General features: G+C 47.4%; 9 protein-coding genes and 2 non-coding genes across 11 annotated transcripts; 6 read left to right on the plus strand and 5 right to left on the minus strand.

Annotated features, from left to right (window-relative positions):
- Positions 1-1,865: 1,865 nt before the first annotated feature.
- On the plus strand, positions 1,866-7,419 carry RhiXN_07823 (ICE-like protease (caspase) p20 domain protein; the record flags this gene model as incomplete). The annotated part of the gene is made up of 27 exons (XM_043327639.1): positions 1,866-1,948; positions 2,032-2,060; positions 2,112-2,183; positions 2,230-2,279; positions 2,330-2,383; positions 2,455-2,466; positions 2,516-2,539; positions 2,663-2,679; positions 2,735-2,801; positions 2,870-2,931; positions 2,987-3,020; positions 3,075-3,095; positions 3,149-3,231; positions 5,878-5,944; positions 5,999-6,190; positions 6,248-6,299; positions 6,347-6,385; positions 6,435-6,496; positions 6,551-6,598; positions 6,657-6,668; positions 6,720-6,744; positions 6,795-6,880; positions 6,941-7,015; positions 7,079-7,140; positions 7,196-7,252; positions 7,310-7,330; positions 7,380-7,419. The coding sequence occupies 27 exons, from the start codon at positions 1,866-1,868 to the stop codon at positions 7,417-7,419; spliced, it is 1,446 nt and encodes a 481-aa protein (XP_043183024.1).
- Positions 7,420-7,891: 472 nt separating this feature from the next.
- RhiXN_07824 (Tyrosine kinase domain-containing protein) lies at positions 7,892-12,237 on the plus strand (the record flags this gene model as incomplete). The annotated part of the gene is made up of 14 exons (XM_043327640.1): positions 7,892-7,996; positions 8,135-8,274; positions 8,361-9,387; positions 9,444-9,555; positions 9,603-9,734; positions 9,801-9,961; positions 10,015-10,083; positions 10,134-10,182; positions 10,236-10,849; positions 10,900-11,258; positions 11,312-11,443; positions 11,493-11,588; positions 11,652-11,779; positions 11,831-12,237. The coding sequence occupies 14 exons, from the start codon at positions 7,892-7,894 to the stop codon at positions 12,235-12,237; spliced, it is 3,531 nt and encodes a 1,176-aa protein (XP_043183025.1).
- Positions 12,238-12,680: 443 nt separating this feature from the next.
- Positions 12,681-13,802, minus strand: RhiXN_07825 (uncharacterized protein; the record flags this gene model as incomplete). Its single annotated transcript, XM_043327641.1, has 4 exons — positions 12,681-12,950; positions 13,018-13,147; positions 13,204-13,430; positions 13,500-13,802. The coding sequence occupies 4 exons, from the start codon at positions 13,800-13,802 to the stop codon at positions 12,681-12,683; spliced, it is 930 nt and encodes a 309-aa protein (XP_043183026.1).
- A 389-nt stretch (positions 13,803-14,191) lies between these two features.
- On the minus strand, positions 14,192-14,263 carry RhiXN_12410. The gene has a single exon. It is a non-coding gene; the product is annotated as a tRNA-Glu (tRNA).
- A 592-nt stretch (positions 14,264-14,855) lies between these two features.
- Positions 14,856-15,959, plus strand: RhiXN_07826 (uncharacterized protein; the record flags this gene model as incomplete). The annotated part of the gene is made up of 2 exons (XM_043327642.1): positions 14,856-15,276; positions 15,328-15,959. 2 exons carry the CDS (start codon positions 14,856-14,858, stop codon positions 15,957-15,959), a joined length of 1,053 nt encoding a protein of 350 aa, XP_043183027.1.
- A 639-nt stretch (positions 15,960-16,598) lies between these two features.
- Positions 16,599-17,052, minus strand: RhiXN_07827 (Histone-like transcription factor (CBF/NF-Y) and archaeal histone; the record flags this gene model as incomplete). The annotated part of the gene is made up of 3 exons (XM_043327643.1): positions 16,599-16,782; positions 16,846-16,939; positions 16,998-17,052. 3 exons carry the CDS (start codon positions 17,050-17,052, stop codon positions 16,599-16,601), a joined length of 333 nt encoding a protein of 110 aa, XP_043183028.1.
- Positions 17,053-18,166: 1,114 nt separating this feature from the next.
- RhiXN_07828 (tRNA A64-2'-O-ribosylphosphate transferase) lies at positions 18,167-19,258 on the plus strand (the record flags this gene model as incomplete). Its single annotated transcript, XM_043327644.1, has 4 exons — positions 18,167-18,205; positions 18,252-18,470; positions 18,542-19,163; positions 19,221-19,258. The coding sequence occupies 4 exons, from the start codon at positions 18,167-18,169 to the stop codon at positions 19,256-19,258; spliced, it is 918 nt and encodes a 305-aa protein (XP_043183029.1).
- A 204-nt stretch (positions 19,259-19,462) lies between these two features.
- On the plus strand, positions 19,463-19,534 carry RhiXN_12403. Its single transcript has one exon. It is a non-coding gene; the product is annotated as a tRNA-Glu (tRNA).
- Positions 19,535-19,699: 165 nt separating this feature from the next.
- On the minus strand, positions 19,700-20,131 carry RhiXN_07829 (uncharacterized protein; the record flags this gene model as incomplete). Its single annotated transcript, XM_043327645.1, has 3 exons — positions 19,700-19,756; positions 19,800-19,919; positions 19,988-20,131. The coding sequence occupies 3 exons, from the start codon at positions 20,129-20,131 to the stop codon at positions 19,700-19,702; spliced, it is 321 nt and encodes a 106-aa protein (XP_043183030.1).
- A 680-nt stretch (positions 20,132-20,811) lies between these two features.
- RhiXN_07830 (pectate lyase) lies at positions 20,812-21,783 on the plus strand (the record flags this gene model as incomplete). Its single annotated transcript, XM_043327646.1, has 5 exons — positions 20,812-20,995; positions 21,045-21,147; positions 21,206-21,393; positions 21,443-21,515; positions 21,576-21,783. The coding sequence occupies 5 exons, from the start codon at positions 20,812-20,814 to the stop codon at positions 21,781-21,783; spliced, it is 756 nt and encodes a 251-aa protein (XP_043183031.1).
- Positions 21,784-22,269: 486 nt separating this feature from the next.
- On the minus strand, positions 22,270-26,252 carry RhiXN_07831 (uncharacterized protein; the record flags this gene model as incomplete). Its single annotated transcript, XM_043327647.1, has 13 exons — positions 22,270-22,744; positions 22,802-23,026; positions 23,079-23,498; positions 23,586-23,696; positions 23,759-23,885; positions 23,969-24,497; positions 24,552-24,710; positions 24,769-24,885; positions 25,134-25,150; positions 25,215-25,312; positions 25,466-25,593; positions 25,645-26,013; positions 26,064-26,252. 13 exons carry the CDS (start codon positions 26,250-26,252, stop codon positions 22,270-22,272), a joined length of 2,964 nt encoding a protein of 987 aa, XP_043183032.1.
- Positions 26,253-27,534: the final 1,282 nt, after the last annotated feature.

Below are 27,534 nucleotides of genomic sequence, written 5' to 3' on the forward strand. Positions count from 1 at the left end.
CTCCTGCATGACCAGCGTTTGGGTCTTGGATCCCCACTATTTTGTTTTGGATTGTTTTATGGCCACTTATTCGATAAAAGTGATTTTTTTCTTAGAAATCAACACGAGAATTATACCAATGGAGCGCCTTATGTTCTACAACACGATGACTACACCCCTGGATCCTACTCTCTACTTATGGGTTTCAGTCTACAACAGGACGTAGCCGGCCTATGTTAATATTTCCTTTTAGCTTAACACAAGCACAGCCATTCGAACGTGGCTGCGATTATGTCATTTTGTATAAATATCCGATTTATAGGTATGTTCGCAATACCTCACACTATTGCTTGGAGCTCGAGCACCAGCTCCTGAAAACATCACAACTAAAGTAACACGATAACCCCAGTGACACCGTCACGGTCACGATCCAGCGCTTTGCGTTCGGTCCGGTCTCCCTGCCTTGGCTTGGATGGCAGTGCTAACATCACAGGCATCCAGTAGATTTAGTGCCATATTCCATCACATTACGATATGCGCTCATAGTGAAGAGGATGAGACAGCCCCATTTCATGTGTGGCTATAAATGCAAATTGGACAACTTGTCGCCTCCCGGGCGATCTCAGCGAAGAACGTCGTGGGCTATTTCTTGTGTCTTTGTTATACGTTTATGGATGCAGCAGGCTTTGGGGACGCTCGCCCGCGAGTGCATTTCTCCACAGGTCCGGTCTTGGAGTGCGCCGACATGTTTCATCGGATGAATGCCCACTAGCTACTCTAACGGTTCCTGGCACCTATCACATACCATTTGACCGCAACACAGGTTGGACGCCGAAACGAGGCTCGAGCCCGTCGCTGTTGACTCGGCAAAGAGATTACCTAACTTTCCCATTTTGGTTGATCCATGTTCCAGTGGAAATATGTTTTGCTCGGCAGGCAGCGTCGACTCGTCCTAAGCTACAAGCACATTGGGATTTGCATTCCATTGCCCTGCGTGACATCCGCAGTATTGGGGATGACTGAACGATCAGTTACGACGAGTCAGAGGGGCCGCTTTTGCTGGTACTCGGACCGGCGTTGATGAGCCGCCGGAGGAGCTGCGACCGGATATATCAACAATGACGCGTTTTTGGATCAGATCAAGCAATCAATACGGTGGGAGCGGTCTCGGTTCGTGCTTGCGTTCGATAGCCGACCTACGCAGTGTGTATATCGTAATTTTATCAATCCAGTTTGTGTGGTAATGATGATATGGAGAAAAGCAAGAGTGCCTTTGTAGCTTTTTTGCGCATCAGTGCTGTGAGTCGCTGAATGGCTGGAAACAGCTCGGATGACTCGGTAAGATTCAGGATATGCGGTTAAAAGTAAGTCGGGCCACCGCAGTCCTCCCACACCTACCACTCCATCCAGCTTCGAGCTCTTACGTCTGGCAAACTGCCACAGACAATGTCTTCAGCTATACCCCCCCAAAACCATCCTTTAGGTGCGCCCGCCACCAGTACAAACTACAGGTATTTTTGTTGCGAGTAAAGGGGTGCTCCGGTAGTTGGTCCCTCAGTTTAAGGGACGGAATGACCACTACTGGACCCCACCTGTTTCCCCTGGGATGCATTCGAATTTTTTCTTTCTTCTATAGTAATCAGGAAGGCATTGGTAACACTGGTCGATCCGAGCCGTGGCCTGCATGGAAGTTTGAATGGTTTTTTGCAACAGCCACGGTACTATATAGTGCGTAGTGCTCCTCAATTGCTTGTGTGCGACTGACTTATCAGTGCCGCAGTTAGTAATGGGTACTCTGGCCTCGCCCAACATGCCGCTAAAGAAATTCGAGAAATGGCTATCTCTCAGGATTCCATTGTAACGACTTCACAGTATTGAAGAGCTGGATGCGCAAATTCAACCAAAAGCTTAAACCAAACGCCCGTTGGTACTTTGACAAAGGACATATTCTGCGGATACGAATGCAATTGTATGTTCCTAATCTTTTCTTTTCTTTTCTTTCTAAATACTAAATACCGTCCTGGCCGTTATTTAGCGTGAGGTGATGCAAAGGTCTCGCAATGCTCCAACTGCCATATATCGTGAGTGCGATCCCTTTACTTTACGTTGTTTGTGCTGATACAGGAATGAAGTCGCTGGACATACAGAGGTGCCGATGACCAAGGGTCCCAGGAGCTATTGGCCTGTGGGTGTAAACGCTCACAGTATGTTATGTTCTCCCTGTCTCATTTAAAACTCCAGACGTACCAGCAAATTACCTCGAAGCATCGAACGGACAATTCAATTACATTTATTACGAGGTAAATGCGCCTTTAGTCATGGGTACTGAAGTTATTGACTGCGTTTGAAGGAAATGCGCCAGCTATTATTCGAAGGCCCCCACTTACAATCGGGACCGCTCCTGGTCAGTAAATTATTTTCAGTTGTCAACCAGGCCTTGGCTCGAGCTTACCTTTGGGCTTGAACCTCCTTCAGTTCATCACCGAGGTAAGTATTATAAAATATTTGCTTCGATATACGCTCAGTATGGTTCAAGGTTGCCATTGCGATAACTTTCTTCGTGAGTGCCTGGTATTAGATCATATACTCCCAGGCTCATATTACCTAAGGACTCCCATACGTTCTGGAATGCAACGGAAACGAACCGCAATGGAGGGAGACTAATACCACGATGGTTATGTAGAGAATTCAGATGACATTGTAAGCATGACTGGATGTGTATATGAAAACGCCTCAACTAATGCAGCCAATCAAGGTGCATTTTGCTGCCACCTCTCCTGGAGAGCGTTCGCGTTATTCAGAGTGGAGCGATATTCACTAGGGTCAGTAAAGGATTTGCCGAAAAATCGCACCGTCATTTTCCTTTTTAATTGATTGATTTCATCGACAGACTCTTTGTGATATCAACCCAAGTGAAGCGTTGTCGTTGAGCGAGATCATAAAACGACTTAGGTATGTCTGCCCTTGGATAACACATCGGCTAATTTATTTATAAATGCGTTTATAGTGAGAAGATTACGGAGCATGGTCAGCGACCAAGGGTTCGTACTCTGATTTCAGTCAATTATTAAGTTAGTCTAATAAGACAGCAACAGATTTATTGTTCGAGGAAAATGGTGAGGTCAAATCTTATGATGTAGCTGGGCGGCTACTGACAGCATGGTTGTAGGACGAAGCTCATTTCTTCAAACATATGAGGTTCTATTATCCTTGGGCCGACTCTAGTGCTAGTAGTGACTCTAATTCGAACGCGTAGCATCGAGTTGCGGGGCACATGTAAGAATCATTTTCGAAGGTGGTTGTGCTGTGGGTAGTGATGTGGAACCCACCGCTAAGTCAATGCGGCTGGATTAAAGAATCGGCACAACGCATATCGGAGGGGGCTATTCACGCATTACCCAAAGGTGGACTCTCCTCTTTCTATATGACTGTTTCATTCATCCCTTGACTTTCGTGTCTCATTTTACGTTTGATTTCCTCTGTTCAGACTTTTCGAGTTTTACCTCCTTCATTCTCATGTTTCGTTTATACCAATTGTTCCTCTGTCTTTCAGCCTACGGTTCACAAGAATGATAGAACCTTTGTCTCGACATCAGCGAGTAAATATACATCCCCAATCAGCCCAACATTGTGCTCGATTAGGTACTCTTATAATATTATAATAGCCCTCCTAACCGCAGCTTACAAGTGTAGAAACCCTATAAAGACGCTCACTAAGAGGCGCCTCTAGTTAGGGGTGTATGAGCGTATCATACCCTAAATCGAAACCTTTCCAGATCTGTGATATAGCCTTCCTAGAAGGCCGTGTTTAATTTCGTGCGAGTTAGTACATAAGTGCATATAGGTAAGTAAATAGGTTTAGAGTATTGAGTCGTGGTTTGCAACTGGGTTACCAAAGTCAATAAAATGAATAAAAGCAATGAATTGAAATGTCCATAGAGTCTACCGTCCTACTGAAGAATTCGTCTGAAACCCTGCACATTGATACTAAAACAGAACTGCAACTCTTTCATAAGTTTACCGTACCGAGAGAGACTGTCACATGTTTAGCCCCACTTCGAATTATAATGGACAGTTATGGCGAAACCGGTGTTCACAGCTCAGTTCCAATTATGCTCATCCACTGTAACCTTGCTAGCTGCACTATTCTTACTGACTAATACACCAATGATGCTTGCTAAATCATAAGAAGCCAGACTTGGCAGTGGCACTTGGAGGCTGAGTCTGGTTCCAGGAGTGCTTCGTATGTGAGATTTACAATGAAAGTCACAATTACCAATTACCAATTCTCATTCTTATTCGGATTTAAGACATAGTATTTCTAAATCTCCTATGATACTTTATTCATGTGATGGGTCTAGCACTACTCCGGTTAGGGATAGTGTCTGAGAAGGCTGCTACTATGGGGGCTTAGCTTGTGATTCGGATTTATTCTACTTTCAATCGCTACATTATTGACTTTATAACCACTACCTAGTTTAGGTTGCGTATGCGTGCGTATGTCCACAATGTCTCTTCGCGGAAAATAACAAGGTGCTCATCGCTGCTGACACTCACTTGCAACAGAACCCTATTCTTCCGGATGATTTCTACGGCAATCCTAAGCCTTGTAGTGTAGATTTTGCTATAAACTCACAAGTTGGCTTATATGAGGCGTTCGCAATTGGAGCCTTCGTCTGAAATTGAGGATAGCTTTTTTCAGACCAGCATTTCTGGTATTCATGAGTTTACCTCATCTGCGGTGAGTAATTTTGAATTTATTAGGAAGTTACCTGACTATTCTGGGGCTTGTTAATGTACAAGTACGCTTTGGACAGTATCCCGGATAGGCTCGACAACTATGAGAACACTGAAGCAACTATACATAGGATAATCTGATTAAGTAAAGTTTCGCTATTCACTGACGTCACTGACACGTGCACTCATGATCACCGCCGGGATATCGCACACGTATGTCGTGTTCGTTGGTGGACTTCAGATAGCATTATTATCACCAGTTCTCAAATGTTGCCCTCTCATCTCGCTGTCGGGACAATTACTCAAGGTCTGATAGGTAGAGGCAAACAAGGCCCGGTCATACTATCCCCGGGAAAGAGCGCCTATTCGGTATTTTGAACGTGCGGCAATTGCTGCATTTTGTGACCCAGGGACTGTGACACGTGTGTAGAAAAACTTGCTCATTTTCATTCAGGATTTTTACTGCTAAAAACTTCCATATTTGGGTTTTGTTGTTCATCCTTATGGGACACGGTCGACGAATAATGCGACTTGTACGCACTGTGCGAAATCCTGACTGTGAAACACGTTTTGGGGATTCGAAGATCGTAGCACCGTCAACTTTCGTTGCGTCCAGATGATCTGGATGAGATTGAATTCAATCCATTGCTATGTGTCCTCTTTTTCTCGTGCCAATCGATTGCCCACTTTTATCGTACTCAGTAACTGAACGGACCATCTTTTTTCTTAATCAGGGTACACCACTGTGAGTTTTGTGACCATTTCATGTACCCTATTCCATTCGGTCCTCAACTAACGCTCGCCTGCAGCTGGACATCCGGCACTCCCGAAACTTGGTACATGACAATTTACTTTCAGAGCCGCGTACGCGTATAAAACGAACCTCCTCCTTCCACACTACCCCATCATCGTTCTATTCACCCTGCCAACTCTCACATCATAAAGCAAAAGGCCTTTCGACTTATTTTTCAGTACATCTGATGAATCAATCTACTCAGCAGCCTGGGACTTCTGAGCGAGGGCCGCAGAGGTAGCGTTATCAAGCAGAAGGAGCGGCCGGACGTGATGCTTGGCAACGATCTTCACGTTCGGACTTCGATATCGATCCGAACCGCATCTGAATGTATCAATCTGAACTTTTAGTCTCTATACCCCCCTCAGCGGCAGTCTTCGAGGTATCGAATTAGTTTCGTCGGCCCACGAGATCGAAGAGAGTGACTTTTATGCGGTCAGTTATGCATATCCTTAGATGCGCTTACAGTATTGACTATCTAGTGGATAGGTTGTGAACACGTACCCGACCGAGGAGTGGCTAAAGTTTGACTCCAATTTCCAACTCAAATGCGGGAAGAAAGATACGAAGAAGATGGCGAGATGGGCCAGGCAATTCTACCATAGCTTAGAGGTTTTATGGGATAACCAGAGGCACAATCACATTCGGGGCAGGGTTCTACCAGCTACCACTGAAAATCTAGTGCGTAACCATCCATATCATTAATCCACCATTGGTATCCTAACTGATTGTATATAGCGAGAGCTGCTCGCTAGAATCGAATTTCGTGAAGCTCCGACTCTTTTCTACCGTAAGGTTACTCTGTGTTTCCTGTATCACGTAACTGACCCGTATCAGTATCTGGACACACAGAAATCAAGGACCAGGAACGCACTTGTAAGCTGGTTCCTAGCGTTCGAAATCGTTACTCATGCCCGAGTTGTAGACTTGACCTCGGATTGCCTCCAGCACGGAGTCATATCGACGGATATGACTCTGCGCTACTCGGTGTGTTCCCCCAAGTAGGTAGATAAACTTGTTACTTATTTAATCTAACTATAGGAAATGGGCCGTCAATTGATGTCACAAGAATCTTCTCGACCATTGATCGTAAGTCATCTCCTTTTTAAAGGAATAAGGATTTTTACTGATGCACGCCATATTCCAGTGGGTAACCGAGGTAAGTTGAAATAACTATTGAGGTTTGGGCTAGTAAACTGACTATTCACAGGTTTGTGATTGCGATAATTTCATGAGTGAGTATCAGAGCTGTTGTTGTCTGAGTAGAGCACTAATTATCAAATAGAACTACCGTATGTGTATTGGTGCGAAGATGGGCAAGTCAATTGCAAAGAAACCGGTTTCGATTGGCACTGGGCCGAGACGTATGCAGTCAGTTTTCCAAGTAGTCCATAGAAACTGTCTAAGCGCTTACTACTGGAATCACTGTAGCTCCATTTTGCAGCGACATCACCTAACCAGCATGCAATTACATTTGAAGGTAGCTCAGGCGCTGTTTACACAAATGTAAGTAGTGTTAATTTTGGCTAGCTTCATCACGTAGATAAGTAATGATGGTACGATGGATAGGCGCTACAAAGGGTGGCTTTCGATCAGGATTTATCACTTAGGGACATCACCCTGGACCTTCAGTAAGTTGAGAAGTCTGGTTAAAGTAGCCCAGGAGTTCACAAGAAGCGATTATAGACTCACTATGAACGATATGCTAGGACAAGCACAATGCAATCAAACTCAAGAGCACGCGTAAGTACAATTATCTGATTGCTTACTTGAGCCCCACTAACACCCGATTTGATCTAGATTTACTCCTCCCATAGACTCGTAAGATCTCACCGACATTTCCCTGATTCCCACTCACCATTAGTTCCAGGACCAAGGGGACCTGTTCGCCACTCTTGGGTTTAGCCTGAGACCATCTATATGTCAAATAGCATAGGATTTGCCCACGAGTTACGAGATAATCGTAGAGATATACAACATAATATTAGATAATAAACATACTTTTAATCATATGAGTGCTTTTTCTTTGCTGTGTGCTTAAGAGTTTTCAATCCACGACGATTCCGTGCCCAATTGCAAGGCACAACTATTTCAGTACTACAAGCGCTCGGATCACGTGGTCAAAGAAGCGCAAGTGTTTACTACCACTCCTGACCTCCGTCATAACCGCAGCCCGACCCAGATTATACGGTGCTCTTTTCTCCATTTCGCTCCGAAGTTTCCGTCTGTTACGGAAATTAACTGAAATCAGACTCTCATCTGAGGATCAACTGTCTTTTTCTCACCAACCTAGTTTTGCTGTACATCTCCTGGTATCTGTGGGATAATCTCACTCTTTAAGTCCGTCTTTACTACTCTTGCCGGTTAAACGATCCACCCCAAATGATTGAGATAATCGATGATGGACATGGCGAGGAGCATATGATGGAGGCTGAGCAGCTTTTAGACGATATTCAACGCTTGTGCGAGAGGCAATGGTTACAAAAGGTGCGTAGTGATGTGATCCTATAGTATTTTGCCCACATCCCCTCTTATTCCCACTTCCGGCGTACAGTCTATTACTCTTCTTGCAGCTTGACTCCAGTGCTGATCCCAGTCTGGGCCATGTACCCTTGATTTTTCCAGGAAGCATGCCGTGATCTTTATGAGCGGCACGTAGACTTCCAGAGCCAACTACGATTTGTCAGGAATCACAAGCCTCATGTCGACGAAGACTACGATTTCTGTAGAGAAGGAGGTAAAATGGAGCTCCATACTATTATTGAGTGAGTACTACAATGAATACCCCACTCTGCTAACGTACATACATACTGAACAAGTTTTATCTGATCGGTAATTTTCTCATCAATAGATTCTTCAATCTTTTGACACATACCGCGCATCTCTCCAAGTTTCGTGCCTTATTTGAGCGTGAAAAGATCATACGCGCCCTCCGTGCCCTTCACGAGGCTTATTCACGCGGAATCGCACACGTACACACCTTCCTACCCGAGTCACATGCCTTGTTCCAGCCTCCGCCCAGTCCCGGACCTTCTGACAATGATTCTCGGGGTAGTACAATCGGGCCTCATACTCCAGGACCCGGCGCGGACAGAATTAGAGAACATGGGCGCCAAGAAAGTGTAGGGTCGTATGAGAATGCCGCAGGACTTGGGGCTGGTGCTGGTGTTGCCCAAGAGAATCCGAAGAGTTTGTTGCCATTATCCCTGCCTCCCAATCCCAATCCCAATCCTGATATGAGCATGCCGACACCTCAGACGGATATCAGTCCGGAAGCGGGCCCTCCAGCATATGGATATGGCTTTACAGATAACAAACCGCCAATTATGCCCGAGAAGCCGAGGCTAAGTCTGGAGCGAACGACAAGTAACGATCGTCGTGCCCAGTCATCACCTCTCGCGCGATCTCATACGCCACCGACGGGTCGAACTCTGACCCCCCAAGATGGTAGAGGAGGTACCCCAACTGGCCAAGTACCATCGGTCGGAACTCCTGGACCAAAATTCCCCATGCCCCATGGAACACCCGGGCCTCGATTAGGCACTCCTTTAGGATTCGGAGCTCGAACTCCTACACCTCAAGGGAGTGTGCGACGTCCCCCAACCATGATGCCGCCAGGCCAAGATTCTGACCGACCCCGGAAGGGATCAGCCGAGTTGGATCCCGAACGATCTGGGCGCAAGATTGATAAGGTTGAGATGGAGCGATTGAGAAAGATGGAGAAGGAAAAGGTAGAGCTGGAGCGAATTGCACGACTAGGGAATGAAAGCGATGCCAGAGCTGCTATCAATGCAATCGCACGCGGGGAGGATTATTGGGAGACCTTTGGGACTAAGCCGAGGCACGAAGTAATGATGTTTTTGGCTGCAGTACAACAGGTGAACCGCTTGGGTTCATATTCTCAAACAGCGTATATCTGACTTTTTGGATTTAGGAAATGTATCGTCATCCACTTACATCCAAGATACACAAAGAGCTCGACAACGCGTTGCTCAAGGCTCACTTACGGTCCGGAATTGTTCCTCCAGTCCATACATTCCAGCCCAGTATGTGATTCAGAACTTGTCCAAAGGTAGCTACTAATGGCTCGCAGGCGAGGTTACCCAGTTCAGCGCTCAGCCTATCACTTACACTCCTTATGCTGATGTCTACAAAGCGCTACTAAAGGGTTATGCGTTAGCGTCAAGGCGGTTCGATGCACTGCAGGTAGCACAGGTGCAAGCGGGTGCGTTCACTTACCCTGAAGCCTGCAATCTAAATACAAGTTGTTTTTGACAGCGTATGGATAAAGAAGTTAAAATGTGGGCCCATTTTCGTCATCAGAACATCCTTCGTATCCTGGGTGTAACCGCACACAAGCACATGACATCCTGCATGGTCTCTCCATGGATGCCTCGTGGTAATGCACACCAGTTCGTTATCGACAACCCAGATGTTAGCCCGATCAGAATCGTAAGCCCACCTTCGTACTCCTGTTGGTATGCACTGAAACTTGATTGTTGAAGCTTATGGGCACCGCGCTAGGTTTGGGTTATTTACATGATCAAGGGATTCCACATGCTGACTTGAGAGGGGTGAGTAGGCGAAAGTTGTCGCTTGATGCAGCACTGAGCCTAGGCATTAGGCAAATATTTTGATTGATGATCAGGGGGAAGCCTTGCTGTCGGATTACGGTAAGTACCTTTTTACGTTTAAACTTTCCCCTAAACCTTATTACATCAATCAGGTCTTGCCAACTTCTATGCCGAGATTACTGGCCACTGCATTCTCAATCGTTGGACACCTCCCGAGACATTGGATCCCACCACCGTTGCTCAATCTCGTACCGCTCGTCTGGCCTATCCACCTATTAACATTACTGGTGATATCCATGCGTTTGGTCTAGTGATTGTCGAGCTTGCTACCCGCGCCGTCCCCTTCCACAACATTCATCGAGAAGAAGCCGTCTATGCACGCCTAGTCCGTGGTATCCGACCGCCTCGACCTAATAACCTTGATGATGATCTTTGGGCCCTTGCTCAACGTTGTTGGTCATTCCCCCCGGCTGCTCGCCTGACGGCACCAAATGTCGTCGCAAGTCTTCGTGAACTACAAAAGGTTCTAGATCCGACTGGGCATTTGGTGTTTGCACAGCAATCGCCACCGGCTCCTGTGGGCACTCCCAGCACTCATCCTGATGACGAGTTCGTAAAAGTTGCGGTGCGAGCTCCTGCAGGGCAGCCCAAGGCATTTTCCAGAAAATTGTTGATTGTGGTGACCACGGATGGGGAAAAATATGTGGTCGTAGACGTGAGCGCGGCGAACACGGGGATGGCTATCAAGGAAAAGATTATGACCGCTGTTGGTTTATTTGCTTGTTCTCTGTACTGTCAGCTCACACGTGGTTTCAGGTAAAGATTCCCGATCGCGAGCGCTCGCAGTACTTGATCTTCCGGACTGAAATTGGAGAATATATTGTGGGAGACGCCCTCAACTCGGAGCTTCTATACAAGACTTGCGTTGAGCACGGTGATTCCAAAGGCAACCTAAAGTTGATTGTTGTTAATCGAACAGCAATCAAGGCCATGCCTCGGACCGTATCTCTACTCTCTGACATGCGCTCGCCTAGCATGTTACTTCTTACTGGTCAAGGACAAGGTCCGGGAACTGGTCTCCCAACCCCGTCGCCATCACCAGGACCGGGCCCTAGCCCAGATAGCACTCATTCTCATCCCACAACGACGACAGATGTGGCTATTCAAGCTCGAGTGTTCGTAAAGTTTTATTTTCTTGGCTAAACCCCAAGCTGACCTAGAGAACCAGACCCAGGACGGCGGTTAGCCGAACCCCCCGATTCGACTCTAGCTTTACGAAAACGACCGCCGCTACTGTTTCAGAATACCAATTATCTCTTGACGAGCGTCGTCTAACTCCCCAGCCGCCCAGCAACCTTCCGTGAGTGTAACGTGGTTGGTCTTACCAGCTCTAACCGATAACTATAAAGCCGGGGATTCATTGACGAGCGCTTTGAATATGAGAACAAGTCGGTGGCCTCCAACTCGAGTGTGGCGCAGATGGACGCAGAGATCAGGGCAACAAAGTATGTGCCCTGTCGATCTTTACTACTGAATTAAGCGTGCTAAATTATGACCTTCTAGGGCAGCTCGGGGAACCACCTCGGAAAACCCGTGAGTCGCTCAGCGATCGCTGTGTTGCACTTCGAGCGCAATGTTGCTCCATGCGAGGGATGTGGGCGGCATTTTGCTGGCATTTATTCCTTAGAAAAGCATTGTGAGTCCAGCCACCTCACTTGAGCTGCCCACACTGATGTCTGCGAAATAGTACAATCTCAAGGAGGAACGTGTAAGAATCCTGATTTGGCGACAGAACTTCATCGTTTGGAGCTTGAAAGTCGGCCGATTACCGAGGTCACCGATTTGACGCAAACGGTTCGGACATCGGAGAAAAGCACGCCAAAGCCAATGCCACCATTGCTTAGTCGGGTTAATACGAGCGTCAACGCCAGCGTTAACACCAACAAGGCACTTCCTGCTCCTCCAAGACCGCCTCGTGGCGATAGTGTAGACGGACCAGGCCCCATGGGCTGGGCACCCGTGACACCACCTACCGCGACCAAGGTTCTGACCAAGGCAGTTGATCTAAGCCAGCTGAAAAAACAGTTAAAGCACAAGTTTGGCCCCGACGCCAATGAATTCCGCGGAGGTCCTCGATCCGGGGGACGTATCTAATTTTTAATCTTTTGGTTTATTTTCTCATGGGGCACTCGATGGCTTATGTATTTCTATTTCACCGCTATGTTCGTTGGGCACTTGCCGCTTTTTCCTGCCATAGAGTTTTGCCTGAGTGTGACGGCTGGGCAATTGTATATTTGTACTTGATGACGCTTTCACTCCTTTCTTTTGCTGTGTCCCCCGGTACGATAAATGCACGACAGTTATGATTAGGCCGATGTACTTCTTTTAATGAAAATTTATTTGCTAAAAATGATGAGAGCTCGTATTGAAATGATTCACTGTGGGTCAAACTCGAAATATATTCGAGCATACATCCAACTCGTACCAAAAGTCAGTCCAGTCTCTAGATTAATCATTTATATACCTGCATATATGTATATTGTGGAACGTAAAGTACTCATCCAATGGACGAAGGGGCCTAAGATCCTGTGCTTACATCAAACAGCCTTGGCCGTATTAGATACGCTCTCTTCTTCAGCGGCCTTTGCTAACCGTTTGTCGCGCAGAGACTCTCTTAACTCGTAGTCCCCCCACTTGCCTGTTCGGAATCGTGAGCGAACATTGGTGCTCAATAAAACGCTGACACATAACCATTCGGGAGCGAGGTGCACAATGTAAAAAACTGCTCGTGCAGAGGGAGAGAGGGCCTCAAAGACATTGATGGTGCGAATTCCAAGCACACAGAGACGGTAAATTGGAACTGGGATCTATATATGGTAGGAAGGAAATTGATCAGTTAAAAGTGTTCCGGCAAAGGCAGGTTTTGTTACATACGATTAGTGCTGTCAAGGCCGCCAATTCAAAGCATCGTATACGATCAATTTCTTTGACTTTCCAGGCTGCCAAGAGGGAAACCAAAATAGTGACTAGCTGAAAGGCCAGCACGACACCGGCGCTAGCGTTCCTGTTCGTGTATTTTCTAACTTGGTTGAAAGGCATGACTTGGGGAAAGAAACTTACAAGAGACGCAAGTTCCTATCGGCCTTGGGTTGATCAAAGCGCGCAGAATTGTAGGCGTTACTCGCTACCAAGCCGGGAACGCTCGACGCTAGGAAGGCAAGTTCGAAAATATAACAAAAGTATCGATAGCATCGCCTGGCAGTGCGACGATCCTTCGAAGCACCATTTTCAGGCAGGGTGGTATTGACAAGAATGGTACGAAGAAGCCTAACGGCATCACTGGATATCTAAAATGCACAATATTCTTACCATTGAGTACTTTAGGCTGCTATGTAAAAAATATAGGAGTCGCTCACCCCAATGAATCCGAGTCCAACTGTTGCTTGTGCATATCTCGTTAGCCCGTTTAGCATTCGTTTTTCAGGTTGGGAGGCTTGAATAGCACGGATGATGCACCAAGCTATGCGCTCGACGCAAAGAGGACAGTCGAGGTCTGAATCATGTTCCATGCCGTGGTTTGCGAAAGAAAAAGTTATAAACGATGTTGGGTAGTAGATCGCATATAGCACCGCGAAAACGATTGATGGTGCCAAATCTGCCGAAACTGGTATTCCGCCAACAGGGCGAGAAACCCACGCTGTCTGAACTCGGTCGGACATTCTTAGGGGTTGGGTTATTCGAGCTCAGAGGATGGTAAGTTGCGATGTGAAGCTGGTAGGCGTCATATTTATGCACAACGAACTGGTAGAGAGTGGCCGAGTTGCTCGGGTCCCACATTTGGGAAGGAAACAAACACCGCTTGACAACTCTAGTTCATCATCGTTGGCCACAGTTACTCCATAACCCGCGATTTGAAATACCGAGAGACTCGGTCACAGCCTGATCAATGACTCATATACAATGGATGCTTAGCCTTGGCACTTACCGGAAGCGAGGGTTGGCAGATCAATACTAAGTGATTCGAATTCGAAAAGTGTACAATAAAAATATACGGGTTAGGAAGTTTAAGAGAGACTAAAAGAAGCTGGAAAATCTGATTCAAAAAGAGCTCCGATACTGGGAATCGAACCCAGCGCTATCGCGTGAAAGGCGATAATGTTAGCCACTACACCATATCGGATTAACAAGCTTGTTTTGCAGATTTATATTGTAGTATGCAATATTTTTTTTCAGTCAAATTACTGGTAAATTAGCATGGTTACTCAGCGAAGCATGATTAACTATCATATCCTCACTAAAACACAATTGGGGAGCAGTAGTGTTGGTTGCTACCATTACGCTGGTTTCTAATCAAAGACCGCACTCGTAACCCAAGAGTCTAAGGGCGTACGCCTTCCAGGTCCAGTTGTTCTGCATATTTATCACACAGGCACCCGAATCCGACGACCGCGAACTTTGAGTTTGGAGAACCCAGACCTCAACAGAGCGTGCGAAACCTTGCTCAGGTCAACACATCCGTGTTTGGTGCTGTAGTGACGTGTGTAGACTTCTGAACTCATGTGATCACGGCTGGTTACTGCGGGAGATCAGCACACACACAGCACGACCACACCTGCTTGCACCGCATACAACATCTAGGCCGTAGTATCTTCCGTGCTTTACGACAAGATATGTCTAGAGTGCTCGACCCTCAGATCGATAGAGTGAGTATGAGACTCGGGTGCGCCTGACTACCCCTAATTGGACTTCGTGGCATGCAGAACAGAACATCCATGTCCCGTGCTCTCGGGGCCGCATTTCTCAACCATCAAGTTGCCGAATTGGAACGCAACGCCGGCAACCAGAGGAACAAGGCTTCCCGGGGACGAGGCGGACGAGCTCGCCGTTCAGACAGGGACCGAGACGACTATGATCCCGACTTTGACCGTGCGAGGACCAAGGCCACATTTGGAATTAACAATACGCCCGTACAAGACGACTCGTGGAGGCGGCACCCCCAGTCCAGTGACGATACCGCTTCTGAGCCTGCGTCCCCGCCGCGGTCCCGTATCCCCCTCGGGGGAACACACCATAACAAGAACACTCCCCTGGCGGACGTCATTGTTATCGATGCGAGTGTGTTGATCTATGCTCTTGGAGCTGTCCAAAGATGGTGTCACGATGGTCAAACTCAGGTTGTTATTCCACTCGAAGGTAGGTGTTTATCAAGATTCGCTGTCGACCCTAACTTATTTATATCACCAGCTCTCAATACACTCGACGTTCTAAAGTCCGGCACGAATCAAACGGCCGTTCGCTCCCGAGCAGCCTCTCGTGTTCTCGAAGAGGAAGTTGGCAACAATCCTCGCATTCGTGTGCAGCGGGACGATGCATTTGTTCCCTGGGACTCGATTGCCGCCAAATCCGCTACCGGCGGCAACTCAATTCCGAACCAACCTGACTCGCGCTGGAAGGTCGAGGGCGCTGGCGCACCCGAGTGGATGAAGCGCATGGTGTGTTGCGCCAAGTGGGAAGCCAGCGCTGGCAACCCAGATGGAAAGCGGGTAGTTTTTGCAGTTGTGGATGCCAAGGACGTAGCCGCGTCGGCTGGGCGGCACGATAATCTGGTTGATGGGGAGCTTGTCAGCGAGTGGTCCACCAAGCTCGGGCTCGAGGTTGTCAAGGTCGATAAGGAAAAACCAACTGGTAGTCCGACCAAAGGCGAACGCCGCACACGTGGCGGAGGGGGTGGAGGTCGTTCGGGTGGCCCCCCTTCCAGTGGGCGTAGCCGTGGCCGCGGTGCGCTGGTTGAGAAACCTACGCCTGCGATTACAGCACCTCCTGCTGGCAAGGTCATCCGTGTTCTGGCTCGCGGCGAAAAGCTCGAGCCCGAGTAATATGGAAATATTGGCAAATTTATTTCAAGATTATCGGTGAGCAGTTTTTCTTTTGTATTTGCCTGTTACCCACCTCGGTTACAGACGTTTTACTTTGCTCGCGGCTCAAAATACAGCTCTGCACGGAATGAAGGGGGAGAGTCTGACGCTTCGGTCCACGATTATTCCTCTCTTTTGCTGCGATAGGCTTCATCGTGGACATGGATATCAAACTGGACATGAACATAGAGCCCGGGATCTGCGGATGGCTTGAGAGCTCGTCCAAAATGTTCTTCCTAACCCCCATTGGCCTCGTTGCCGATGTGGCCCCCTTTTTTAGATTCCCTCCTTCATATGCTATCATGTCCATGAACCCCCTTCTCGGCTCTTATTTCTTGTTTGTTTTTGAAAATATATATGGTTTGGTTTCGAGTTGGCCGCCGAGAAATGTTTGGGAGGCAAGAACTTTAGGCCGGGTCGTCACTGCTCTTCCACGGCTCGCGGGTCTGACAAGGTATAATCGTTACACACAAAATAGTAGGCACAATAAGCACTGGGAATAATATGCTTTCCCAGCCATCTGTCCTCGGAGAACCAACCAAAGAGCAACCTTGAGCCGTGGCTCTCCGAGGTAACACTATGAAAAAAACCCCACGTCACTCAACCCCTCTCGGCATCAGCCTCCATCTCGGCTTTAGTCCTACGTGCGCGACGCTTTCGTGGTGCTGCACCATCATCACTACCACCATCTTCGGGGATCTGTCCACCATTGGTAGGGTCCGGCACAGGTGCTACGATTTCACGCAAGAAATCAAACGTATCGATGGTCTCGATAGCATGCTTCCTGTGTAATAAAACAAAGGTGAGTACCACTACTTGCCATGAGGCAAATCAAGGCTAGACTCACAGGTGGTATGCCTCGAGCCGTTTTGCGCCACGCTGAATAGTAATGTTGCTTCCTTCCTGAACCAGGTCGGCCATGAACAATTCGAGCGCCTTGGCTGTCCCAGCCACACAGATTCAGAACCCGTGTAAAAAATCACCCCACTTGGAACTTACATATGACGATCGGAGTCGCTTGAGCCACTTTTCCTACTTCATCGTCCTTTTGCATAATCTTCTTGATGCGAGCCTAGAAAGCAAGTCCTGCATGCGATTAGTTCGGACCAGGTAATATGCTGGCATAGTAAGAATGACGCACGACCGGGAAGCGAGTCTGCTTGTTCTTGTTCTTCACTAGATGCAGTAATCGGGTTTTATCAGTTTTACGTGGTTACATATGAGGAATTTTGTCTATCGTACTGACTTTTCAGATACTGGTGGCGAGTGGAAGGAAAGACGGTGTTTGCCCCTGATGAGATAGGTTTATAAAGATCGCTATAGACCGTGTGTTAAGGAAATGCTGCCAGTTCTAGAACCAGGGGTACAGCTTTTATTGTTTGAGTCTTGGGGCCGTGGTGGGGAACCTTGAGTTTGCAAATCAGAAAGAATAAATTGCTGAGTCACATGTGGCGCTTAACTCAAATGAGTCCCCTCCTTTTTTTGTGTAGATCTTCGATCTGCGACCTGCCTGTTTGCGAGTATCCAGTTCCCTTGCTTGCCCGTTAAATTAAGCTCCCCTAGTCTTTGAAATTATCTTTGAATATCTATAACTTGGAGGATGATGGACCTCCGAGCGGCCGGCCTGAACGAGCTCCGAAAGGAAATGACAAACACTTATAATAGGCTGCACTCTATCGACCAAGATTCAAGCTTTGTGAGCAAGTAGCAGGATCAGGAGCTCTACCCGTGATACGTAGGAAATCATTTTGGCTTCTCATGTAGGATGGCTGATACACCTGCTCCCAGCTAACTTACGATGCGGCGCATGGTACGTTGACCCTCCCTGGTAAATACTTTATACAATTTGCACACTAGTTAATCAAACTAGATTCGAGCTAGATTCCCTCAAACGGAACTGCATTTGCCTATTTCAAGTCCACAGACGGACACACTTCGCAATGGAACTTTAATCTACGGCGAGGAAACTTGCACCTCCTGCCACTCATCGTCACACATGGGGGATTATACTCGTTGATTCGACGCGAAGAGGCAAACGGCATCCAGATGCGCTGTCCCGTACTGTGCCTATATGGTGTGCAGTAATTAATCGAGCGTTGGGCCTTGAAGGCGAGCATTCGGGATTGTTTACTCCCCCTGATTCGGTATCGCCCTCCGAACATGCGCAGATGGAAGGCGGTATTAACAAATGGGCTGAACTTTTAAACGTATACACTATTTTTACATATTGGCATCGATTAACTATTATTACAGGCCTCCGAGTATACCCTACCCCGTCTAACGAAACCATTGCGGCCATTTTGGATTAGTCCGGACTCTTCGAATCCTCGGCCGCCCGCCATCGATGACTCGACACCTTTTTATGCAATAGTCTGTTTGTCCGCGTCACAACGCGTTCAAGATGGTGTGGATCGTCGACTTGGGTTCACCTACGTACAAGGGTCGGGCGATGATCATGAGATGTGGAGCAAGGTGTGGTTCAACAACTTGGGTACTCTCGTACACCCGCTAACCATTGTACTCGGACTCCGTTTCGCATATAGGGACTAACGCCTGACTTATTTTGGCGTCACAAATCTAGGCTCTTGGCTTGCGGTCAGGACGATTTGGAAGACCAAATTATCCAAATATTAGAGGACCCTCAAAACTCGGAAGGAGTCGCTTCACTCAGTCCTATCAAATCGGTTCATGGTCGTATACTGGTTGGGACCAGAGCGGCTAACCATCCGATTTATTTGGACGAGCTGGATACATGCGCAAGCATCGTGCTAACATCAGATTCGCAACGGCTAGAAAACAGCACTCCAACAACACTCTACGTCCAAGATTTTTATCCAAAACAACACCCGACAGAATTTCTTACCCATACTCTCCCAATCTCACTTGAATTCATTCGAACTCATCTACAGTTACCAGAGTCACGCGTCTGCATACTATGCAAGGATGCGAAAGATTTATCCGTAGGGATCGCCACGGCTGCCATCGCGTTGTACTTCAATGAGACTGGGGATTTCGTTGGAGACAACAATCACTCGGTAACCAAGGACATGGCTAAACGACGACTTCAGCGGGTGTTGAGCTCATGCCCCCGCGCGAACCCATCCAGAGCCACCCTGAAGCGGGTGAACGAGTATCTCATGTCCCCACGCAGACCGAGTTTGTTAGGTGAGTTGTGCTCAGTCGTGAGACTTTGTTTGTAGTTTCATTGATTGTGCCTTGCAGGGAAGCCTGCAGTCGTGTCGCTAAAGCAACGACCTTAGGTATCCCGATCTCCGTATCGTACTCCAGTGTGTAAGATATGTATTAGGTACATCAATCAATTTCAACACATAAATTACTCCTACAGAATATGTTAGTTTGTATGGGGTTGACAATTTGAGCGTCTGAAAACTCAGAAATACGTTACCACTTAGGGGTCCCAGTTGTACTAAAGTGATGTCTTTTGTTGACATTTTATATACCAATCCGATATGGTGTAGTGGCTAACATTATCGCCTCTCACGCGATAGCCCTGGGTTCGATTCCCAGTATCGGAGTCTTTTTGTTTAATATTCAAAGCGTTCTTCAATTGATTTGGCCTGTTTGACACTCTCACAACAACCTTTTGGTCCAGTAGAGTCTCTGGTAAGGCCACAACAGCACTTCCAAGAACCAGTGGTATGATATGTAACTATAGGCAAATACAAGAGGACAGCCCGACATCAAAAGTAATGAAGCGTCCTGTTCCTCAAGCCTGATGGGAAGGGTGGTGATACGCCCTTGTGAGACTGCGCTCAGTACACTCTCGGAAAGACAACTTACGGGTGTACCCTCCCATTCCTGAACATCCCATGCGTTGCGCTTCTGGCGATTACCACCATTAATGTTCAGGAGCTTCCTTCTTCTCTTGCGATCTGCCCTGCCACGAAGCCAACGAGATACCTGTTATCATTTGGTGTGAACCTGTTAGAACAGCCTCGCGTTTCAAGAAGTATGGGTTCATCAGTCACCCTAATAGCTATAAACGCAATTGTAACTGCTAGGATACAGACGCCGCCGATAGTTGCAGTGAGCACGACCCGTGAACGCTTGGTAGGACTGTCATCTTCAAAGCTGGTTGGTTCGGCTGGCGCCGAAGAGGTAGTCGACGACATCGGCAGGGTCGAGAACAACCTCCGTCACGTGGCACTTCTGTCATTGGTTCGGCGACTTTAAATTACCCGAAATGACATGGGTTCCTTGCTCTTGGCAGACACTCTGTTTTGAGAAGAATACGCCAAACTCCACAATATTGTGGGCCTGGAGGTAATGTCCGAAGTGTCACCATAACGCTCATACGCGCTAGTTATGAGATCCGGAAAATATATACGGAAGTCGACAACAGCCATGCCAACGCAACTCGTCGACGCTGCGGATTATCCTTGAATGGCTAGCTTCATGCTTACCGAAGGGGTTCATTGGGGAAGATCTGGGGAATACCCACCTTTAATCTGGCTTGGCACTGATTACATGGTAAAAATATACGCTCACCTGACCTTTCGAAATACACATTATCATATTCAACGATTGATGGGTAGCATTGTAACGTCCGGTTGGCGGTCAATTCTACGGACCTGGTCGACTTCGCAATCGTTCCGAATTAATCCAGACCGGGCCGCTTTGACTACGTGGTGACCATCGAGAAGAGTCTTATCACTCACAGGTTGTGAGAGCCGCATATAAGAACAGAGCTCGGGGATGAGTAGACTCCAACAAACAAACATTCTCTCCTCTTTTCTCTCCTTCTTTGCTCGCTCTCTTATAACCCTTGCCACTTTCATTCTATACACTCAAAATGGTCCACTTCTCGTTTGCTACTGTCGCCGTTGTCGCCGGCTTTTTCGCTCAGGCAGCCCTCGCCCTTCCTTCCCCGACTATCGAGCGAGCTCATGTCAAGCGTGCGGCTAGCTGCACTTTCCCTACTCCTCCCAAGACATCTAGCTTGAGTGCTGCAAAGACTATTACGGGCACCTTTGACGGTAAGTCCGCAGCTCTGGTTCGCGTACTCTTAAACTGACATTCTACTAGGCGGAAACGTTCGCTACGATCGTGGCTCCGGTGCTTGCACAGGCCAGAAGGAAGGCGGCGACAAGGACGCCGTCTTCATTCTTGAATCTGGTGCCACCATCCAGTACGTACTCTCCATGTACTGCCTCGGTTTCATCTACTGATCAGCACTAAATTTCTAGGAACGTCGTCATTGGAGCTAACCAAGCCGAAGGAATTCACTGCAAGGGCTCTTGCAACATCTACAACGTCTGGTTTGAAGACGTCTGCGAGGATGCCATCACTATTAAGCAGACCTCGGGTACCTCTACTATTCGGGGTGGAGGAGCCAAGGGAGCTGATGATAAAGTTGTTCAGCACAACGGCGGTGGTAGGTTGACTTGATGTATTTTGCATAGCATCTGCTGATTTGGGTACAGGAACCGTCAACATCGAGTCTTACTGCGTCCAGGACTTTGGCAAGCTCTATCGCTCTTGCGGAAACTGCTCTACGTAAGTTGTATTTAAGATTTATGCTCGAGCACACAGACAAATAACGCATTGTGCATCCAGTCAATACAAACGCACTGTCAATATCAGCAATATTATTGCTAAGAATGGGAAGCTAATTGCCGGAGTCAACTCCAACTACGGCGACGTCGCTCATATCACGGGTACCAACACTCTCACCAGCATCAAGTCTATCTGCAACACCTTCAAGGGAAATAGCAATGGCGACGAGCCCACTACGCTTACTACCAATGTTCCGAATACTTCGTAAGTTGAATTATTATCCTGCTCCATGTCTCTGCTCTAAACATACCTGGTTGTTTCAGCTGTGATTTCAAGGCCTAGGTCGGCCACAGATCATATTTTGGCATTTGAGTTTGGCATCTTCCATATAATCAATTATCCTGTAGTTACTCAGTTGTAGTTATACATGCCTGATTAACTCGAAAATACCTGTTGACCGTTTACACTGCGATATCAACTGCAGCAAGTCGGAAATCTTGGTTTTTTTAGCCAATTATTTGAACATAGTTGTATCATTTCAAGCTTCCTAGAAAACACCCATGAGAGGGATTAGCTAGCAAGTATGTACTGACACTCTACGCACTTGAAAATATGCGAGCCCTTTTTTTGACAGTTACAACGGATTATATTATCTATTAAATCGAAAGCGAGTACGCCTTCTTAGTTCTTCAAAGTATCCGATATTCAATGTCCTATACAACCCTGTCAAATTCAAATATAAACAAACCATCCCTTAAAGCATCCATCTCAACATGCTACGACCCATTCCCTCCCCTCCTGTAACTTTGGTCTCCCGCATACCCAGGCCAACAGCCTCCAAACCTTCCAATACAGGCTTATAGACCTCCTCTCCAAATGGACCTGCGACACCACGGGCACGGACAGCACCATCAAGTACCTGAAGAGCTGCGAATGCAAGGGGCAACCCAACCGTTTTTGACATTGCCGATCCAGAGGAAGAACCATAAACGGCGAGCGTAGAGGTATAGACCTCGTTGGTCTCAGGGTCAAAGGTATCTGAGAGAGGTGCAGATGCTGGAGCGGTAATCACTTCGTGAGATAGGAGAACCAGGTCCCGTTCATGAGGCTCATATCGTAATTTGTATGAAAGTAGCGTAGCGAATGCATCGAGGGGTGTCACCGGGCCTTTAGGAATGGGAGGGAGAGAAGGGTCAATTTCGGCGGAGTTCGTAGGAACAACACCCATCCTGCGCATACATTCAATCATTGGGAGCTATCCAGCTTGTAATTAATTTTAAACATACCACTTGAGTGCTGGGATAATTTTATGCTCCTCAGCCCTCTCGGTTCCGATGATTGATTTCACTACATCCATGGTGTCCTTCAGCTCGAACGTTTCGCCACTAGCTTTTGCTGCTGCCCTTCCGACAAGTTCGTTCCATTCATTGAAAAGAATTTTGTCGCTTTCCTTGTTGCTAAGCAAGCCAACCTCGCTAAACATGCGCATGAGGTCGGCGAATCCTTTATACCTGTATAACATGAGCATCCAACACTGTATGCCTACTGGCGTTGCTTGCTCACCTTAATGTACCTCTGAACAAGCTTCTCATCCCGTCTACGCTGCCAAACTTGTATGTTTCCGCGTATCCAAGGCTATCGCGGTTTGCCAAGCCCTCGAGGGCGAAACCTTTGGACAAGGGTACTTCTGGAAAGTATGATTCGAGCAGTTCATTGCCTGGAATATCAATCTGTTTCCCCGCTAGTTTGAAGCGAGCTGGATTTAGTGCAGCAGAAAGTAGGCCTTTAGGACTCCAGGAGAATTTCATCCCTAATGGAACGTTGCTATTTTCCGGAGCGGGAAGCCCTCCGCACCACGAGACAAACGACACGATCCTTTTGCCTTGACGCTCGAAACGATCTCGCATTTCCATTGCTCCGCAATGATCAATCCCCGGGTCTAGTCCAATCTCGTTCAGTAACAGGACATCCGCTTCGATTGCTCTAGTAGATTCCAAGGCATCGAGGTAGTACGCATTTCATAACAGAGTTTTGTTAGAGGCGAGAATCTCAGAACGCCAGAGAACATACCGTTCGTGAAGTGCCTTCATGCTGGGAGAGATATACGATGCCGTAACAAGATGTTTCTTATACTTGATACAGCCCTCGGCTACTTGAGTGTGTAATGCTGCTGGAAGCAAGCTGTTACCGCAGGATGCATGAGTGAATTTTGCAGTTGCAGAGTCATAGATAAGAGCACTTACCTAACAATAACGTCTGCCCCGTTAATCAACTCGACCATTCGCTCCTGGTCCGAAACATCGAGTTTAACGGCCTCAGCACGATCGTGCGATTGAATGAGAGCCTTTGCTTCTGGCAAATTATTGCTCGCTGGAAAGAATTGAATTAGTATATAATAAACGAGTTGATCCTGGACATCAAAGGTCTATCTAGGATACAACCAAAGTACTCACCAACAACCAGTCTGATATCTTCCCTACCAAGGAAGACATCAACCGCCGGTTTAGCGACCATCCCGGACCCAAGAAGTAAAACTCGCTTCTTCGGTTTGATCGATTCCGAAAACTTGGCCTCCGGGCTTGAAACTACACTGGAAGTTTCCATGTCCCTAGAAGGTAGAGCTATGCCAGCCGAAGTAGAAGCACTGCCACAAATACTGCCTTGAGTCCAATGAGCGTTAACTCTATCCATGAGCCAACTATGCTGAGGGCGCAATGTCCCATTTTCAGCTATTGTAGCGCGGTCTAGTGTCGCTAGTACTTCATCCTTGGCGTTGCCCGCATCCGATACTAGGGCTCCTCCTCTCTCGTGAGCTCGCACGAGCCCTTTAAGATATGGCTTTAGCGCTTTTGAGAAATGCTTGCTGGCGTCCCGAGGTAATTCAGCCGGCAATATTTCGACAGTCATCAAGTGCGGGCCAAGAGGATGTTGATAAATAGGAGCACATATGGTCGTCGGATGGGTTACGAATTCAAGTCCTCCCTAATTGTCTGATGTTTATCGATTTTCTCGAATTCAGGCGGCGAGAGTACCCACCTCGAAATCGCAACTAACATCCGCGATTGCCGCAAACCTACCGACTCCGACCCCTTTTGCTAGCGCAATCACACGGGGCAAATCAGTGTTCGATATGAGGCGCGGATAGCCTGGTTTCCATCCTGCTCCATTGATGAGCAAGGATGTATACGGTGCGACCTAATGCAATATAACATTGGCAAGATGGTAAAGCGGTAGGTTTCGTGGAACTGCCAACCTCATCAGCGAAGATACTCTTCCATTTTGATGGATCCGTGTGATATGCTTCACGATCATACGGTTCATTGTTGATGCCCCGAATATATTCAGAGGGAGGAAGGTGCACTGCGTAGACCTGATTTCCATTTCAGTTGAGTAGCAAGGTTCGAAGTTGTCATGTCCAGATTGGAGATCAGGTGCCACGATAGAGGATTTTATGATACCGATTGGCGATTCGGATGAAAAGTTTGCCGATTGGAAGTTTGATTCCGATTAAACCAAACCCGGTAAACCACAGGTGCCGAAAGCAGATAATTTTGCCGTGAGATCAGAGGCACAGACATCGTCAGTAGAGAGTGAGCAAAGGGGCTCATAATTAAATACCTTGCGTAAATCCGTTTCTGGATTAAGTTCAAAATATATTAGCAGTGACCGCAGATACGCAAAATGAGTACGAGCACTCACCAGGGTTCGCTACTAGTTTTGGGAGATCTTTGGGCTTGACATATACTACTGGAAGCTCCTTGAGCATGTCCAAGGCCCCCCGAGCCACGTTTCCGTTCCTGTATGGGGAAGATAAGCACATCAGGTCGGGAGCTCTCGAAGTATTGCCAATAAGTCAGCGACATCACCCAAGCTTGATATACAGCTCGAGATAAGACGTGATGTAAAAGATACGCTATCACGTCAAGGGAGAATACGAACGAAGAACGCACCCGGTTACGGCAATAACGAATGGTCCTAAGGCTGGTGAGGTGCCAGCATTGGAGATATGCTTGCCCACTCTACGGAGGGAAGCTCGCATATCATCTAAAGACGGATGCGCGTACGGCCGAGGGAGGTACTGTCTAAGACTTTGGTATTGTATTCGATGGCGAAAACTTGGTAGACTTACGATGAAAGGAGACGCAACTCCTAATTGTAATTCTGCATGTGCGCTTGTGATTAAGCCTTCTGCTAAGCCGGCTGCGCCAGCATACCACCCAAAAGCAACGACACGCTTGCCAGATTCATCCGTCAATAGTTCATAATCCACCAACCGCGCCTTTCCATCTGTATCTCCTGGACGTGATACAAACTGCGATAGGAGCCCAGTGTTATACTCTTGTCCCTTGGCAGTGTGGCTGAACATGAGCTGCGTCCGCGGCGTGTTGTGTGGTGTGAGTGTAGATATGCACTCGTCGAGTGGAACCTCTTTAATGCCAAGTATGATATCTGCAGGCTCAAGAGCGCGCCTGCCAGCAGGAACGAGTTTGGCTCCCGCCTGCGCAACATCGACCTTAGTTTTCGCCGAGACTGAGCGTTCCGACATACCTTGGCATAATCCTGATTTCTCCATACTCTCCTTTCGCATTCTTCTACTAAAACTTGTGCTCCAGATTCCACTAAATCTTCAACCCCATCGGGAGTAAGTGGTGTGCGACGCTCCCAGATCCTTCCAGGGTCTTCGCGTCGTAGACCAACCGTTACTTTGGCTGCCCGTCGCAATACTGTAGCACGCATGATTAGTTGACGAATTTAATGTGGGGATTGTAGAGATGGAGAACTTATTGCCGTTGGCTGTGATTATATATGGAAAACGGTATTCGGACCATGCGTCACGATGGTCAAACACGTGAATTTGATCGAGGTATATTAGTACGCCACCGCCGGCTCATATGGGCGCTTCTGGAAAATCGCCCTGGTTTGTCACTGCCACACTTCTGGATTCGCGCTCCAATATTCAAGTGCCAAGTACATCCATAGTCTCTAAAGTCTGATCCATTTTTGGTCATTTATTCGATTTTGACCCTTATCCCACCAATTCTAATAGCCGGTTGGTACCGACAATTCCAAGTTGTTCCATCAATCAATTGCACGGAGCCTAATACCACGTGCGCACGGGGATGTCACATGATTGTATTCTCCCCATGTGCATGGGATAGATTGTCCGAGAGAACGAAGCTTGATTTCATTACATCATGAATGCCAAGCAGCCCAGGCTTTCATGGGGCAAATGTTACGTGAGTATGGGGTATCATATCCATACAATTGTGTGTAACTCCTTAGTGGAAGCACTGTGAGAGCACGCCTATTTTGGACACCTTGGATATGTTGTGTTGAATGCTGATATTGAAGTCTAAAAAATCTCGCCGCCCTAACTCGCAAAATCCTCACGCGTTGGGCAATCTGGGCTGAGCATGGATCAAGCCCATTCGCACGATCGACAGACGCGTCCCTGTTGAGCTGGGAGGGACAGAGATCTTGATTTCGTACGCCATCATTTATATCGTTATCGACAATGCATTTATAGTGTATTACTGGAAATAATTGGGCGGCTTATTTTTCATCTTCATCTATGTGCTTGCAATAGAGTCCAAGGGAAGCAAAGTTGTTTATATCTCCGTTGAGTGTAATCAGTACCCCACGCTCTTTCTCGTTTTCATATCTTGAAGCACGCCAATCGTGTCCTTCTTTGTTACGTACAACCAAGTGGGACAAACCATGACGAGAGTAATTGTCCTTATATTGAATTCAGTACTACAGCTATACCCCAGAGGTTTGCTGGTCATGACTGACCTGGTTGTCAGCAACGAGCTTCGCTTTGTCAATTTTGTCTAATGAGATATCCGCCTAAACAATAGCACTCACTCCAGGGTCTATGGGCTCAACAAGATGAGACCCATTGGACCCGTAAATCCGTAGAGTGTAAGGTTAGATGTAGTCTCAGTTTTGTGATATCAATCGGGCGGATAACTTACAGTAGATAAACCCCCTCCGAGTAACTTGAACCATGGGAATCCAT

This window comes from Rhizoctonia solani, chromosome 9, assembly GCF_016906535.1.
Source record: "Rhizoctonia solani chromosome 9, complete sequence".
Classification (NCBI taxonomy): domain Eukaryota; kingdom Fungi; phylum Basidiomycota; class Agaricomycetes; order Cantharellales; family Ceratobasidiaceae; genus Rhizoctonia; species Rhizoctonia solani.